General features: G+C 44.6%; 1 protein-coding gene across 3 annotated transcripts in view; it reads left to right on the top strand.

The window, feature by feature from the left end:
* NTPCR (nucleoside-triphosphatase, cancer-related) overlaps nt 1-15,373 on the top strand; it is a 35,687-nt gene that overhangs the window by 13,104 nt on the left and 7,210 nt on the right. For 2 of the 3 annotated variants that reach the window (XM_043925990.1, XM_043925992.1), the window contains one exon: nt 12,952-13,161. The exons of the other annotated variant lie outside the window; for it this stretch is intronic. In XM_043925990.1, coding sequence (XP_043781925.1) covers nt 12,952-13,161 — 210 coding nt within the window. The remainder of the gene's footprint in view (nt 1-12,951; nt 13,162-15,373) is intronic. 3 annotated transcript variants of the gene reach the window in all.

Here is a 15,373-nt window from a genome sequence, read left to right as displayed (position 1 = left end):
TTCTTCTCATTTTGTAGGTTTTTTCATTTTGCTTATGGTTTTCTTTGCTGTGGAAAAGCTTGTAAGTTTGATTGGGTCCCATTTGTTTATTTTTGTTTTTATTTCTGCTGCCTTGGGATCTAAGAAAACATTGGTACAGTTTATGTTTGGCCTGTGTTGTCTTCTATGAGGTTATGGTGTCTTGCTTTTTATTTTTTAAATCTTTAAGCCGTTTTGAGTGAGAGGATATCTTCTAACTTCATTGATTTTCATGCAGCTGTCCAGCTTTCCCAGCACCACTTGCTGAAGAGTGTGTCTTTTTCTCATCCTCGGTTTCCCAATACATTCCTGCCTCCGCTGTTGAAGATTAATTAACCCTAAGTGTGTAGGTTTATTTTTGGGCTGTCTAGTCTGTTCTGTTGATCCATATGTCTATTTTTGTGCCAGTACCATGCTGGTTTTATTACCGTAGCTTTATAGTATTGTCTGAAGTCTGGGAGGGTTATGTCTCCAGACAGGTGAGAGTCTTTATACAGATAGACAGCTTCCATACATACAGTTGCCCGGGATGTATGAAAACACAAATTCTGACAATAAGTTAAGAAATATCTCTTTAAGTGCCTCCTCTGTATAAGAAATTTCACTATGGTTGAAAAATATCTTGAGTTTTTTTATTTTTAAATACTGTGAGAAACATAAATATTATTTTTTGATTAGGTCAGCAGGGCTGTTCTTGTGGGTTGGGAAATAAGAACGTATATGTGAGTTGAAAAACAGCTGCTTGAGGCCAGGCAGAGGGGGAGGCCAGCCTGCTGTGAGGTCTTGCTCAAGCTTTTCCTCAGGTGGTCACCATCATGGGCACACGGGAATGAAAGAGGGAGCAGACTAAACATTCTCAATGCAGGAAGGCCTTTAAAAAGTCCCTTGTAGAGTTGACTACTGCTGGTTTTTTTTCATTCCATAGCTACATCTTCCCTTATTTGACATCATTTACTATTTTATTGAGTATTAAGTTTCTATATTCTTAAGGTAGAAAATGTGTAAAAAGTATATAAGATAAGAAAATATGGATAGCTCAGTCTTATCACTGAGTTAACCATTCTTAGCATATTTTCTGCCCTTTTTCTATACCTGTTTTTGTTTTTTTTTTTTAAATAGTCATCCAAAATTGGGGAAAATCCAAATATAGTTTTATTGGTGTGGGCTTTTTCATTTAATATTATTGAGTGACATGGGATGGGTCTCACATATAATCTTCAAAACTGTGATACTTTGGGATTTCCCTGGTAGTCCAGTGGTTAGGACTCAGTGCTTTCCCTGTAGGGGGCAAGAGTTTGGTTGTGGTTGTGGAACTAAGATCCTATATGCCGTGTGGCATGGCCATAAAGAAAAAATTAATACTTTATTGATTGCATAATATATTGGGGTATGGATTTTCATCTCTCATGTAACTATTACTCCCTCAGTGCCAAACATTGAGATTATTTATCCCTGTTGCAAGTAACTTTGCAAGACTTCCTCTTTGTACCTCAGTGTTTATCCAGCCATGGTTGTTTCCCTGTAGGGACCTATGGGTGGAGTAATGTGGAATACTGGGTGGATGGCGTGGATTTCCAGGGTGTTGCGTGTCTGACATGTGTCACTTTGCACCCCCTGCTGTGGGCATGCATGTTTGTTTTGCTGTACTTCTGCCAACACTGAGCATTGTACTTACTTTTGATAAATATGTTGCTTTGTTTGATTTGCATTTTTAAGGTACTAATGAGGTTAAATTTTTTTCAGTTGTTGGGTATTTTTAAACATCTAAGTTGTTCATTCATTTCCCCATTTTTTTCCTTTTAGCTTAAAGAGATCTTTTGTAAGGTAAATAACTTTTTAAAAAATCTTATTGATTCTATTTCTCAGTTTGTCGCTTTGGTGATTTCCTTTTTCTTTATTTCTTTTTTTAACATTGTAAAAGTCTGTCCCTGTTCCAAGTTAATATAAAATTGTACCTATATGTTTCTTCTTTGTGCTTTTTTAAAAAAAAAATCTTTAAAATCCATCTGGATTTATCTGGAATGTAGTATTCAATGGGACTCTCAACTGATTTTCTTCCAAATACTTAGATGGTTTTTCAAAACCATCTGTTAATAAGTCATTTCTCATTAGTTTATTATGCTGAATTTATTTTATTAAAAAATACATGTGTGTATAATGCTTTAGGGCTGTCTGTTCTCTTCCATTCATCTGATGCTTGCATCAGTACTCTGGTAATTGCTTTTGTTGTTATTCTTTAAAACAATGCCTTAACCATTCTTTGCTCATTCTTCCAAATTGTGGTGATATTGGTGGTGATGGTAATGGTGGTGAACAGTGACCAAGTGCAGATTATGCCCCAGGCACTAACTCATTTCATCCTTCAAACAAATCTGTCAGTTTTCTGTTTTACAGATGAGAGGAAACAGGCATAGCATAGAAGGTTTGCCCAGTGACAAACAGCTTACAAGCAGCAGAACTGGCATGAGCTGAACTCTGTTACAAAGTCTTATATAGAGTGATTGAACTATACAAAACTATAGTTACTTTGATATACAGAACTTGCTAATCTTCCAGACAGTCTTCATTCTCCACAGCCAAAAACAGAGTATCATTCTTTTTCTAGTTCTTCTTTTAAAAAAAATGTTGTGAGGTTTTTCATAGATCTTTTTTATTTTCTGCTGCTGCTGTAATTAAGATTGACTTTCAGTTTCCTAATGATCAAGGCTGTTAGGATCATGCTGTTAGGATCACAAGGCCTTTTGTGTAATAGTCTACTTGTCAGCTACCCTGAATGCTGTGTTAGAATTTGATGCAATATAGGATTTAACATTTTGTTGGCATCTGGTGTATCTCATACTCACACAGAAAGACAGCAGTAGATTATAAGGTTTTGAAGAACAGGAGACATCTACTCAAAACCTTATTTTATAGGTTGAACAATCTCATTTTTTGTAAAGATCCACGGAAGGAATAATGAGTTACAACCAGAAAATCCACATGGTTTGAACATTTTCCTGTTTTGTTCAAAATGTGGCTTTCGATGTTTATTTCTATTTGTGAACAGGATCTGTTTTTGATTCTGAAATAAGAACCTGCTTCAGATCTTTGAAACATCCTTTGAAGGTGAGAGATCAACTCTCTACGGAAAGGTTCTTTTTTAAAAAATCAGTTGACCTGGAAATGCTGCTTAGTATTTCTGGCCACTGAGCTTTAGAAAGAATTTAGAAAAATTAAGTTCTGGTCAGTATATCCATTCTTGTAAGGCTGACAAGAGCCCAACACTAATTGAGCGTTTCCTTCACTATTAGCAAGCATGGCATTTATGTCTTGGTTCCTCCTTACTTTCTGTTTCTGTATCTCATGATCTCACATATGTATTACAGAATCAGCGAGGGGAATTAAAAGCTACCTGGTACAAACGTGAAAAGTTAAAAATTGTCAGTAAATCATTCCTGCAGAGACTGAAGATAGAAGATGAACGGAACGTTTTGTGTGAGGTTGGCGGCACAGTTCGCCCTGCAGGGTTGGGCATGGCAGCCCCTCCCCTCATCTGCGGGATCCGCCTGGCGGGTGGGCGGGGTCTTCACTTCTCGGTGCTGGCCACGGTACTGCTCCGTGGAGTGACAGCCCCGCCGGCCACTGCCGGGGGCACGTCATCTTCCTGTGACGCTGCCTGCGTCCCGCCCGAGAAGCGTGGGAGAGTCACGTGTTCCGCAAGTGGGCCTGCAAAGGATGTCTAACTGGCCTCTCTCCGCCTTCCCACCTGCCCTGTCCTTACTGCTGATCCTCACCCTGGGCTCTAAGGCCTGAAGCCCTGTGCTGCATCTGAAGGGAGCTCACATGCCAGGAGTGGATGGTCTTCTTGAATCTGATATTGAGAAAGTGTGGATATGAGTGTTTTCTTTTTGTGTATTGATTCTAACTTTTTAAAAATTTTCGGGATATAATTTTACTCTTAGAGAAAATTATAGGAATGATGATAGAGCAGGACCCCCTGTGGACTCGTTATTTTACAGTCACCTATTTTTAACTTTCTCCTTACTTTTTCCCTCTCCTCATGTGTGTATAAATGTATAGATTTGGGGGGTATGTTGAGAGTATGAACTCTAACCATTTGAGAGTATGTTGTAGTCATCAGAGTACTTTAGTCCTGTAGTATTTTTTCCTAAGAATAAGGATACGCTCTTACGTAATTGGCACAGTTAGCAACCTCAGTCAGTTTTGCAAGAGAAAATACTTTGATCTAATCTGTCATTCATATGCTGGTTTTGTCAGTTGACTTAACAGTGTTCTTTGTAACATTTCTTTTCCTTCAGTCTAGGGTTAGATATTACCTTTAGTTGTCATATCTTCATAACCTCCTTTAATCTGGAACATTTCCACAATCTTTTTTTTTTTTTTTATCTTTTGCAACTCTGACATTTTTGAAGAATACAGTTTTGTTTTAAAAGAATATTCCTCTTCTGGAGTTTTCTGATGTTTCCTCATGAATTAGATTCACCTGAAACACTTCAGTACATGGTGATACATTCTTCTCAGTGTCTTATCTGGAGACATGTGATGGTTGGTGATGTTAACTTGGTCACCCACTCAAGGTATTATTGTCCAGTTTCTCCCCTGTATGTCTACTCTTTTTTTTTCCTTTGAAACTAATAGTCGTGAGTACAGAGCTACTTAGTGACCTTGCACAGCCTCTTCATCAAAATTTCTCCCAGTTAATTTTTGTAATTAAAACAAAAACTTTATTAGGTTATCTTAAGATAATAACTTGAGGTTTTAAAAGCAAATTAGCTACTGCCTATTGAAATACTTTCCCTAGCAAGGTGAAACAAACATAAAATTACTGTATATTCAGAAACTGAACTATACAAACCCAGAATGGTTGATTTCTCCTTGTCTAAGCTGTCCTCCTCTGTTTGTATGCATTTACCTCATTAGTTAGAAAAATAGTCACCACCATTTCACTGTAGCAAAAATAATCAACTTTATCTCCTTCAGGAAATTTCTAATAGAAGGTTCATTATATTTGTGTGTTCAGTCATGTCTGACCCTCTGTGGCCCCATGGACTATACCCTGCCAGATTCCTCTGTCCATGGGATTTTCCAGGCACAGATATTGGAGTGGGTTGCCATTTCCTCCTCCAGGGATCTTCCTGATCCAGGGATCGAACTTCTGTCTCTTGCATCTGCTGCATTGGCAGGCAGATTCTTTACCACTAGCACCACATGGGAAGCCCCTAATAGAAGATTATCAGGCATCAAAAATACCAAACTTTTACCAAAAGCTTAAATAATGATTAAAATTTTTTAGTAAACAATTGAAATTTTTTTAAAAAAGTTATTGTGAACACTGTCAGCTGATAAGGAACATTAGAAGTTAATACAGGCACACCTCACCTCGATTTACTGTACTTTGCATCTACTACGTTTTTTGCAAATTGAAGATTCCTCACAACCTTGTGTCTAACAAGTCTATTGATGCCATTTTCCTGGAGTATTTGCTCACTTCATGTCTCTGTATCACACATTGGTAATTCTCAACAATATTTCAAACTTTTTCATGATTATTATATTTGCTATGGTGGTCTGTGATCAGGGATCCTGATGTTGCTATCGTAATTGTTTTGGGTGCCACGAACCATGCAACATAAGATGGTGAACTTATTCAGTAAATGTTGTGTGTGTTCTGACTGCTCCGCTGACCAGCCCGCCCCGTGTCGCTCGCCTCCTTATTGGGCCTCCCTAGTCCCTGAGACACAGCAACATTGACGTTGAGCCAGTTAATAACCTTACAGTGGCCTCTCAGTGTTCAAGTGAAAGGAAGAGTTGCATGTCTGTCATTTTAAATCAAAAACTAGGAGTGACTAAGCTTAGTGAGGTGGGCGTGTTGAAAGCCGAGACGGCAGAAAGCTAGGCCTCCTGTGCCAGTTAGCCAGACTGTGAATACAAAGGGAAAGTTCTTAAAGGAAATTAAAAGTGCTTTTCCAGTGATCACATAAATGATGAGAAAGCAAAACAGCCTTATTGTTGAAATGGCGAAAGTTGTAGCATTCTAGATAGAAGATAAAACCAGCCACAACATTCCTCCAAACCGAAGTGTAGTCCAGAGAAAGGACTGAGCTCACTTCCAGTCTATGAAGGTGGGCTGAAAGAGGTGAGGAATCTACAGAAGAGAAATTTCAAGTTGGCAGAGGTTGGCTCATGAGATTTAAGAAAAGAAGCCATTTTACAACATAAACATGCGAGAGGAAGCAGCTAGTGCGGATGTAGAAGCTGCAGCAAGTTGTCCAGGAGGTCTGGCTCAGACAGTTAATGAAGGTGGCTGTGCTAACCCACAGATCCTCAGTGTAGAGGAAACGGCCTTATACTGGAAGAAGATGGTATCTAGGACTTCCGTATCTGGGGAGGAGAGGTCAGTGCCTGCCTTCAAAACTTCACGGGACAAACTGACTCTTATTAGGGGTCAGTGCAGCTAGTGACTTGAAGTCAAAGCCAGTGCTCATTTACCATTCTGGAAATCCTAGAACCCTTCAAAATTATGCTAACTTGACTCCTTTTCTGCTCTATACATGAACAACGAAGCCTGGATGACAGCACATCTGTTCACAATGAGGTTAATGAGTATGTGAAGCCCGTTGCTGAGACCTACCACTCAGGAAAAAGATTCCTTTCAAAATGTGACTGCTTATTGAGAATGCACCTGGTTACCCTAGAGCTCTGATGGAGATGCCTGTGGATGTCCATTCTGCAGCCCATGGATCAAGGAGTAATATCGATTTTCAAGTAATAAGTAATATATTTTGTGAGGCTATAGCTGCCATGGATAGTGATTCGCTTGAGGGATCTGGGCAAAGTCAACTGAAAACCTTCTAGAAAGGATCTGCCATTCTAGATGCCATTAAGAACATTCATGGGAAGAGGTCACAGTATCAGTAGGAATTTGAAAGAAGTTGATTCCAGTGCTCATAAATGACTCTGAAGGGTTCAAGACATTAGTAGAAGAAGTAACTGCATATGAGGTGAAAATAGCAAGAGAACTAGACTCAGAGCCTTGAAGATGTGACTAAATTGTTGCAATCTAAGGATGAAACTTTAAGGGATGAGGAGTTACTTCTGGGTGAGTGAAGAAAGTAGTTTCTTTTTAAAAATTGGTTTGTTTCTTTAAGTACGTTCGCTTTTTAATTCTTTTCTGGCTGCGCTGTCTTCGTTGCTCTGCACAGGCTCTCTCTAGTTGTGGAGAGTAGGGGTGCCCTCTGGTTGTGGTGCATGGCCCGTCTTGTGGAGTGCGAGCTCAGCATGTGTGGTGTGTGGGCTCAGTTGCCCCGCAGCATGTGGAATCTTCCTGGACCAGGGACTGAACCCATGTCCCCTGCATTGGCAGGCGAATTCTTATCCATTGGACCACCAGGAAAATCTAAGAAAGTAGTTTCTGGACATCAGAATCTACTCCTGGTGAAGATGCTATGAAGATTGTTGACATGACAACAAAGATTTAGAATGTAACATAAACATAGTTTATAAAACAGCATCAGAGTTTAAGAGGATTGACTCCAGTTTTGAAAGTTCTCTGGATAAAATACTCTCAAACAGCACTGTACACTACAGAGAAATCATTCATGAAAGGAGGACTTGGTCAGTGTGACAAGCTTCATTGTTGTCTTAAGCAATTTCCACAGCCGCTTCAACCTTCAGCAGCCACTGTTGAGATCAGTCAGCAGCCGTGAACACTGAGGCAAGATGATCCACCAGCAAAAAGATTATGACTTGCTGCAAGTTCAGATGATGGTTAGCATTTTTTAGTAATAAAGTGTTTTTTAATGAAAGTATATTGTTTGTTTAGACATAATGCATTTGCACGCTTAACGGACAACTGTATAGCATGAATATAACTTTCAGATGCAGCAAGAAGTCAAAAAATTCACGTGACTCACTTTAGTATGATACTCGCTTTATTTTGGGGGGGGGTCTGTAAGTGAACTCTGCATCTCACCAAGGTAAGTCTGTGCATATTGGGCTACCTGGGCGTATCTTCTCTGCTGTGTGCAGAGGTGAGCTCCTGGCAGAAGCCCCTTCACCTGCAGAGCACATCTGCCAACTAAAGTGGACCGTTCTCCATACGTGATGCAATGAGGTTGATACTACTGTTCAATATGTTATATTGAAAATAATATGACTAATCCAGGGGGGGAAAAAAAGGAGTTTTTGTGGCTGTGCCTCTGTGGGGACCCTAGAAACTCAAACACTCTTGCGTCTCGTTGGTGAGAAAAGTGGTTTTTCACGGCGAGGAGACTTTCTCATGCTCAGTGTGTTCTTATTTCATGTTAAAACCGTGCAGGTGGAATCGCCTGCAGGGCGACACTGGGCCAGCCTCCCAGCCCCGTGCCTTGGGACTGGGTAAGTCACTCAGTCCCTGGCTTTCTCCTTAATCGTAAAACAGAGGTGTTGGTACCTGCTATGTGAAGTTATTAGGAATGAAGGCGATCTGCTTGTAAGGTGTGTTAGTCCCTGGCCGCTAGATGGTGCAGAGCGTAGTAGGGATGGTTATGATTTTTTTCCTGAGAAGTCCCGGGAGGGGATGGGCGTGGTCCCTTGGGAAGATGTCACATCAAAAGTCTGATCTGTGTTTGCTGGGAACGAGGGGCCAGAGCCGGCAGTAAATCCGTCACGGGACCCACAAGCCTAGACATCTGGTCTGGTCCCAAGGCGCTGGGATCAGAGGACGAAGGGGTTTTTAATCTGCCAGGGCCGACCGTCAGCCAGCAGACACTGTTTCAGCCCCAGGATGGTTCTTAACAGCTTGGCAGATACCAAGGTGCGTCATGGCACTCTGTGGCAAGATGCTGGTGTGGGGGGCCCGGGGAGGCCGGCAGGGACACCCAGGAGGAACCACCAGTCTCCTCCGGCAGCATGTGTGGTTGGGGGCGGCTCTTGCCCAGCGTGCGCTCCGTGCTGAGGGGTGTGTCAGGTCGTCCAGACATCCTGGCCACCAGCCTGGGATTTTACTCCCCGGGGACACGCAGTCGACCCGCCACCAGACTGCCGAGAGATGCTGAGACTTTAAAGCTTGGAATAAACACACATAAAAGTCTGATTGGAGTCCTGCCTTTCATTTAATAAGATGATCAAGGCATCGGGCTTGCTCAGCGGTGGCTGTGTTTTCGCCATGTGTTTTGCCTCTCCAGCTTCCCCAGGACTTGTGGCTCTTTGGGGGGCAGGCTCAGTTGTGCTGCCTGTGTTCTGGCCATGGCCCCCTGCTTCCCTCCCATCACTTTTGAGACTTGCTGTCCCAGACAGGCAAGCTCAGGAAGCCAGTCTGTCTGATGTTTAAAAAAAAAAAATGGCAACCTAATACCACCAGAAATAGGTATTATTTAAATGATCCAAAATAAGGCAGAGGCCACTTTAATTAGCTTTTTCTTGGTTCAGTATTTTGGTTGAATGAAATTGCTTATTTTAGGTTTACATTTTCTTTGTATCCTTAGAACGGACGCCTAAGGATGAAACAAAGGACCAAAAGAATCACACTCTTTTCAGCTCCATGGCAAAGCTGGTATAAAGCTACTTCATTGTTGCTCTAAATTGATTTAATCTTTCTGGAAAGCAAACTAGCTGAGGGTAACCAAAGCTAGAAAATTATTCATAACTTCTTTTGCCCCTGGCTGGTCAATTTTAGGACTCTCTCCCAAGGAAATAGCTTCTCCCTCAGAACCAACAGAGGGACTAAAACATGCTTTGCACAGAGAAGGTTTTCCTGCTCTTGTGGCTGTGAGAATGTACAATCAGCAGAAATGTAAGCTGTGGAGAGGAGCATGGGGCGTGACGTAAAGGACCGCAGTGATCCTGAGTTGCTCTGGGGTAGGGGAAGGGATGCCGGGAGAACAGCTGCTCCCTGGATGGCCTGCACAGTGCTTTTAACCACATGGCCACCCAGAGTCTTCTGCGGGATCCTCACCCCATACCCGTGTCTGGAGCCCACAGCCAGAAACAGGAAGCCAGGCCAGGGCCATCGTCCTGTACTCACTGTGTCTTCATCAGCTCAGACAGTCATTTACAATGATGGGAATGGGGTGAGTGCTCACTGGCTTATTTTTTGTTTCCTTTTAAAATGGAATTTATACAGAAAAAAAAACAAAACAAAAAAACAACCAATTCTGAACGTAACAGTAATTCTTTTATTAAGCTGGTGAATATATGTTCATTGTTATTTAGAAAAACAGACTGACTGATTATAGGCTTCTGAGTAGCTTAGCCTCTGGTAACTGTCTCTCAACTGAGCAGGAATAACCCAACTTTTCATTAAAAATCCCAGACTTTTTGAGATTTTTATAGTTTCTGTATAAAGAAAGTCCCTAATTCTGGACAGAATGGAGATTTTTAAATGCAGCGTTTTCAGCTGGTAGAAAACAATGTCTGCAGGTGCGTCCAGGTATCTTTGTGCAGCAGTTTAAGGAGGTGGGTGAGTGCTGACGGGTGAACGCTGTAGGGTGGCTGGGAGCCCCGCGCCTTGTGTTGGACCTGTCCGCGTGTATTCACATACACAGCCACATACGTTTGACCGCCTTGTGTACACGCACCCACTAAACACACAGATGGGAGCTGAAACATTCTTCCGTGTTGTTTCTTTATCTGATCTGAATGCTTTCAGAACCGTGGTTCTGGTGTGCTGGACTTGAGTTCTGTCTGGGGTTTTGACAGCAGGCTCCAGAACAGCATCTACAGGAGACAGTCTTTGGGGGCAGCAGGAAGCGCCAGACACGCCTTAATCAGAGGCAGGTTGGTTGGGATGGCTCGCTGTTGGGAGCGTGTCTGTTTTTATGCTGGCACACAGGTGGCCAGTAGCTGTTTCTTTTCCTCCACAGTCAGGCGTTCATTTCTGAAGCATCTGTTGACACAGTGACCTCCCCCACACCCTCCCTCCCTATACTGCCCGCCAGTGCAGGGCAGCATCGGCTATCAGCCCAGCCTGCACCGTTCACCTTCACAGAGAAGAAAAAGATGAGTCACACCTCGTCTGTGCCCCTGGGAGGGAGACAGGGTAGCCGTGTGTGTATATAAACGCATGCAGATAAACTCAGCTGAGAGGTAAACATGAAGTGTATTAGAAACACCGAAGTTTGAGTGAGATTTAGAACCTCTTGGACAATTACAGTGGACCCCTTTCTGGTCTTTCTGTCAATAAAAGGAGTAGAAAAATATATGTACTGGATAGCAAGCAGGAAAATTAAAAGAGGACCACTTACAGAAAAGTTTGAAAACCAGTGCCCTGCGGCTTCCCTCCAGGCTCATGTGTCTGTTCCCAAAGACGTCTCCCCTGTCTTCCTGGCCCCACACAGCGAGCAGCCTTTCAGGCACAATGTGTGAGCTCCAACGTTGATTCTCAGCCGTTGGACAGCATCCCACCCTCTGCAAACCATACAAGGCTCCAGGATCTACCCCCAGCCCTGCCTGTCACCCCGGCACCCCCCCCCCCCCCCCCCCCGCCCCGCAGCCACACTGGAAGAGCTTTGGTATTAGTATTAGAATTTGAGCAAAATCTAGCTTAACCCAGCCATTCATTCTGAGAATGTGTTGGTGTCAGTATTTAAGGAGTCTGAGAACTTACAGTGAAACATACTTGGTAAATCAGCTTTACATACCATTTTCAAAATAATCATTTATACAAAGATATAGAAATATATTTGTTACTCAGCACTCATCAAAGTGTTTATTGTATGTTCCATTGTGTCCCTGCTGTGGAAAAACTATTCAAAGTCCTACCAGCTTTCTCTAGGAGGGCTTCCTAGAGAGGACATGTGTATTGGTTAGCTGTTGCTGGGTAACAAATTACCCCAAGATCTAGCAATATGAAACAACAAACGTTTATTATCTCATACAGTTTCCCTGAGTCAGGAATCCAGAAATGGCTTTGCTGGGTGGTTCAGGCTCAGGGTCTCTTATGATGAGGTCAGAGGGCCCTGAGGCTTCCAATTTCACAGTGATGGTTGTGGGGAGGTCTCAGATCCTCCCAGGCTGTTGACATGTGGCCTCAGTTCCTTATCTGTTGGACCTTACCATCAGCTGCCTGTGTGTCCTCACAGCACGGCAGGCATCTTCCTTGAGAACAGGTATGGGTGGATGGGTGGGTGGATGGGTGAGATTCGGACCAGGACAGAATCCGTGATCTTTTTTCCTGATCTCAGAAATGGCATATCATCCCTTCGGTCATTCTTTGTCCATGTGTTGCAGGGCAGCATTGTACTGTGGGGGCGGGGTCTGTAGAGGGTGCCAATCCTAGAAGCTGGGAATCTTGAGGGCTCTTGGAGGCTGGCTGCCACACCTGTTCCTAGAGGGGTCTTCAAGTATGTGACGTAGTGGCGGTGCATTGATGTAAAGTCATTAGAAGGGGAATCTGAGATTCAAAGGCACAACCTACTCACTTTTTCCCCTCTTAAACCAGGACTCCTTCTCTTTTAATTTTCACTTCTTTGCAGTGACCCTCTCAGCTCAGGTTGTGAAGTACACAAGCATCTGCCTGCAGCGGTTACATCCTCCCAGCAGACAGGGACTCTTACAACCCCAAATCCAAAAAACAGAGGCCAGTGTTATTAACAAGGGCTCCCAGGCTTGCTGTCTCATTTCTTTCAGACCTGAGGCATGTGGATCCTTCTTGTTTCTTGGATGGATATAAATATAAAACTTGGTTGTTATTGGGACCGTTCTAGAAGAGGGACAATTGCCACGAAAACGGGGAGCTCAGGGAATTGAGTCTTCTGGGCGTTGAGGTCCCCAGGGGAGAGCTCCTGATTTCCTCTGCCGGTGGTTTGTTCTGGGTAGCTGGAGAGACCGCCTCCTGCCTCCTGCAGCGGGGCTGCCTGCCCTGCTCTGCCTGGCAGTGAGTGATGGGGGAGGGGGATCCTGGGCCCTTTGCCTGGGGTGACTCCGGGTCCCAGTCAGTGTCTCTGTCACCCCCAGGCAGGTGCCAGTGGTCGCCCGGGACAGAGCATTTGTGTCATCGACGAGGTGGGGAAGATGGAGCTCTTCAGTCAGCCGTTCATCCAGGCCGTCCGCCAGGCCCTGTCCACGCCAGGGACTGTGGTCCTCGGCACCATCCCCGTACCCAAAGGAAAACCACTGGCCCTCGTGGAAGAGATCAGAACCCGAAAGGACGTGAAGGTGTTGAGCGTGAGTACCCCGCGGGTGTGGAGCAGGCGCCCTGAAACAGCCTGTGGTGCCGAAGCACACCCGTGGCTTCAGGTCCCCATAGCTTTTCCTCTTAGGCTGGAATATAGGCGCGTCTCGCTTCCTGTTAGGTTATGGAGCTGAAATTATACCACTGCTTGGTGACAAAGCAGTCTTGCCTCTGGGACCGCCGGAGGGGCCGGCTCCTCCCGCCGCGCTACCCCGCCCCCGCCAAGCCCGGGCCTCGGCGGCGTCAGCAGCGCGCGGCTGCGGTGCTCTGCGCTGAGTGCCTCTTCCCGGGTGATGAGCTTACAGAGGCAGGCAGTGCTGTCTCACTTTAAAGGTTTCCCTTTGAAACTGACCCCCTTCTGCTTGTGAGGGGAAGGAGCTGTGGCTGCAGGTTGAGGCACAGATTCCAGATGCCGTGGAGCAGCACTGCTCAGAGCTCCCGCCACGGTGAAAACGTGCTGCCCGCACCAGACGGCGCCGAGCCACGTGTGACTGTCCACATTTGAATTAAATGACACGAAATTAAGTTAGAAAACTCTTTTTCTCAGTCACGCTGGCCACTTGTCAGGTGAGACGCTCTGCCTGGAAGTGCGACGCTGGCTCTGGGCAGGCCCAGGAACCTGTCTTCCCGAGCTCCGGGAGCTCAGGCCCTGCGGTGGGAGGAGCCGTGGGGTGGAGCTGGTGAAGGGCAGGTAGGTCAGGGGCAGTGGCTGAGCCGGTTTGCAGCGCTGATGGGGCTGCGGGGTTTTGCCCACATACGCGCTTTTCTCTCGTCATCCCTCTGCGTCCTCCTTCCCGGATACTGTCCTCCCGGTGGCACCTTCGTGTCTGCGTCAGTGACAGCCACGTCACTGCGCTCACACCCTGCCCCCACCAAGTGAACCAGTGCAGAGTAACCGTGTCCCCAGGGTCAGCTGCCCTCGGTGGGGCATCCACATGTTCTCTCCATAGCGTCCAGGGCGCTTCTGGGCAGTTGGCAGCCATTAAGGTTAGAGCAGCCAGGGCTGCAGCATTGTGTCTGTAAGTTGCTTCGTTCATTTATTCTCTCACTTACTTGATAAGTGAGAGACTGAGCATCTCTGTGCATGGATTGAGCATCTCCTGTGTGCTTGGCCTCACGCTAGGTCTTGGTGATGAACGAGACACAAGTCCTTATCCTCATGGAGCTGAAATTCTAATGGAGGGGCTGGATAACAGAAATGTGAGCAGGCAATTACGCGGTTTCAGTTGTGGCTAAATGCAAAGAAGGTGAACCCAGGCACTGTGGTCTTTGGGGACAGGCAGTAGTGATCAGGGGAGGCCTGGGAGCCACCCAGGGTCACTTCCTCAAAGGGCATGACCATGTCTTCAGAGTTTTATGTTACCTTCTCTATCTCTTGCATGGCATGGCCTCCACATTAGAGTTTTTGGTTGTGATCATAGAGTTTCTGTGGCAACAGAGTCAGTGAATAATAAAAGATCATGAAAGACAATTAGTCTTCAGGTCAGATAGCTTCCAAGCTGGGGGCCTGCATAGCCGCTGATGCTAAGCTCCAGGGATTGGGTGTCTCTGCACACTACTCTAATAGCCCTGCAGTGGGCTTGGTGGTTGACTGTTAAATCAGAAACAAGTGCTGTATCTTAAGACAGTACCACAGATTTTCCTCTCTAAGCTAGGAAATTATTCTCTAGGCAAGGTAATCATTGATCTTAATGATGTATAAATAAAGCGATTAGCTTTTGGTTAATTATGCAAGAGACCCCGTTATTCTTATCTTTCCTGCATTCCTTTGGGGCTCCTGTGAACTTCCTGCATATATTTTATAAATAAAGAAGCTCACTCATCTGCAGATTTAGGAGTTGGATTAGATATTTCTTTGGTCCTTTCTCTTTCTAACAAGCAGCAGAGTTACCTGAATTTATTTTTGAGAGCATCCTTTGCATCAAACACTTAGTCCATGGTACAAGCACATGTGAGGAGTGTACCCTTCCCTCCAGAAAAATGGACCATGGGACAGTCAAAATCTGGAGATGAGAAGAGAGATCAGTGTGAACAGAAGGAGTGGAGGGAGGTATCCAGAAGGAAGGGGTTCTTGGGTGGATTTTTGAAGAGGAAAGAGGACAGGAAGGGAGAATATTCCAAATAAGGAAATAATTTATGTATAACATGGAGGGCAGCTTCCCTGCGCTGATAGAGGATGTGGAGATGGGACTGAAGTCATGATGT

This window comes from Cervus elaphus, chromosome 15 (genome assembly GCF_910594005.1).
Source record: "Cervus elaphus chromosome 15, mCerEla1.1, whole genome shotgun sequence".
Lineage (NCBI taxonomy): Eukaryota > Metazoa > Chordata > Mammalia > Artiodactyla > Cervidae > Cervus > Cervus elaphus.
Note: the sequence above shows the minus strand (reverse complement) of the source record. Positions and strands in the feature narration are given on the sequence as shown.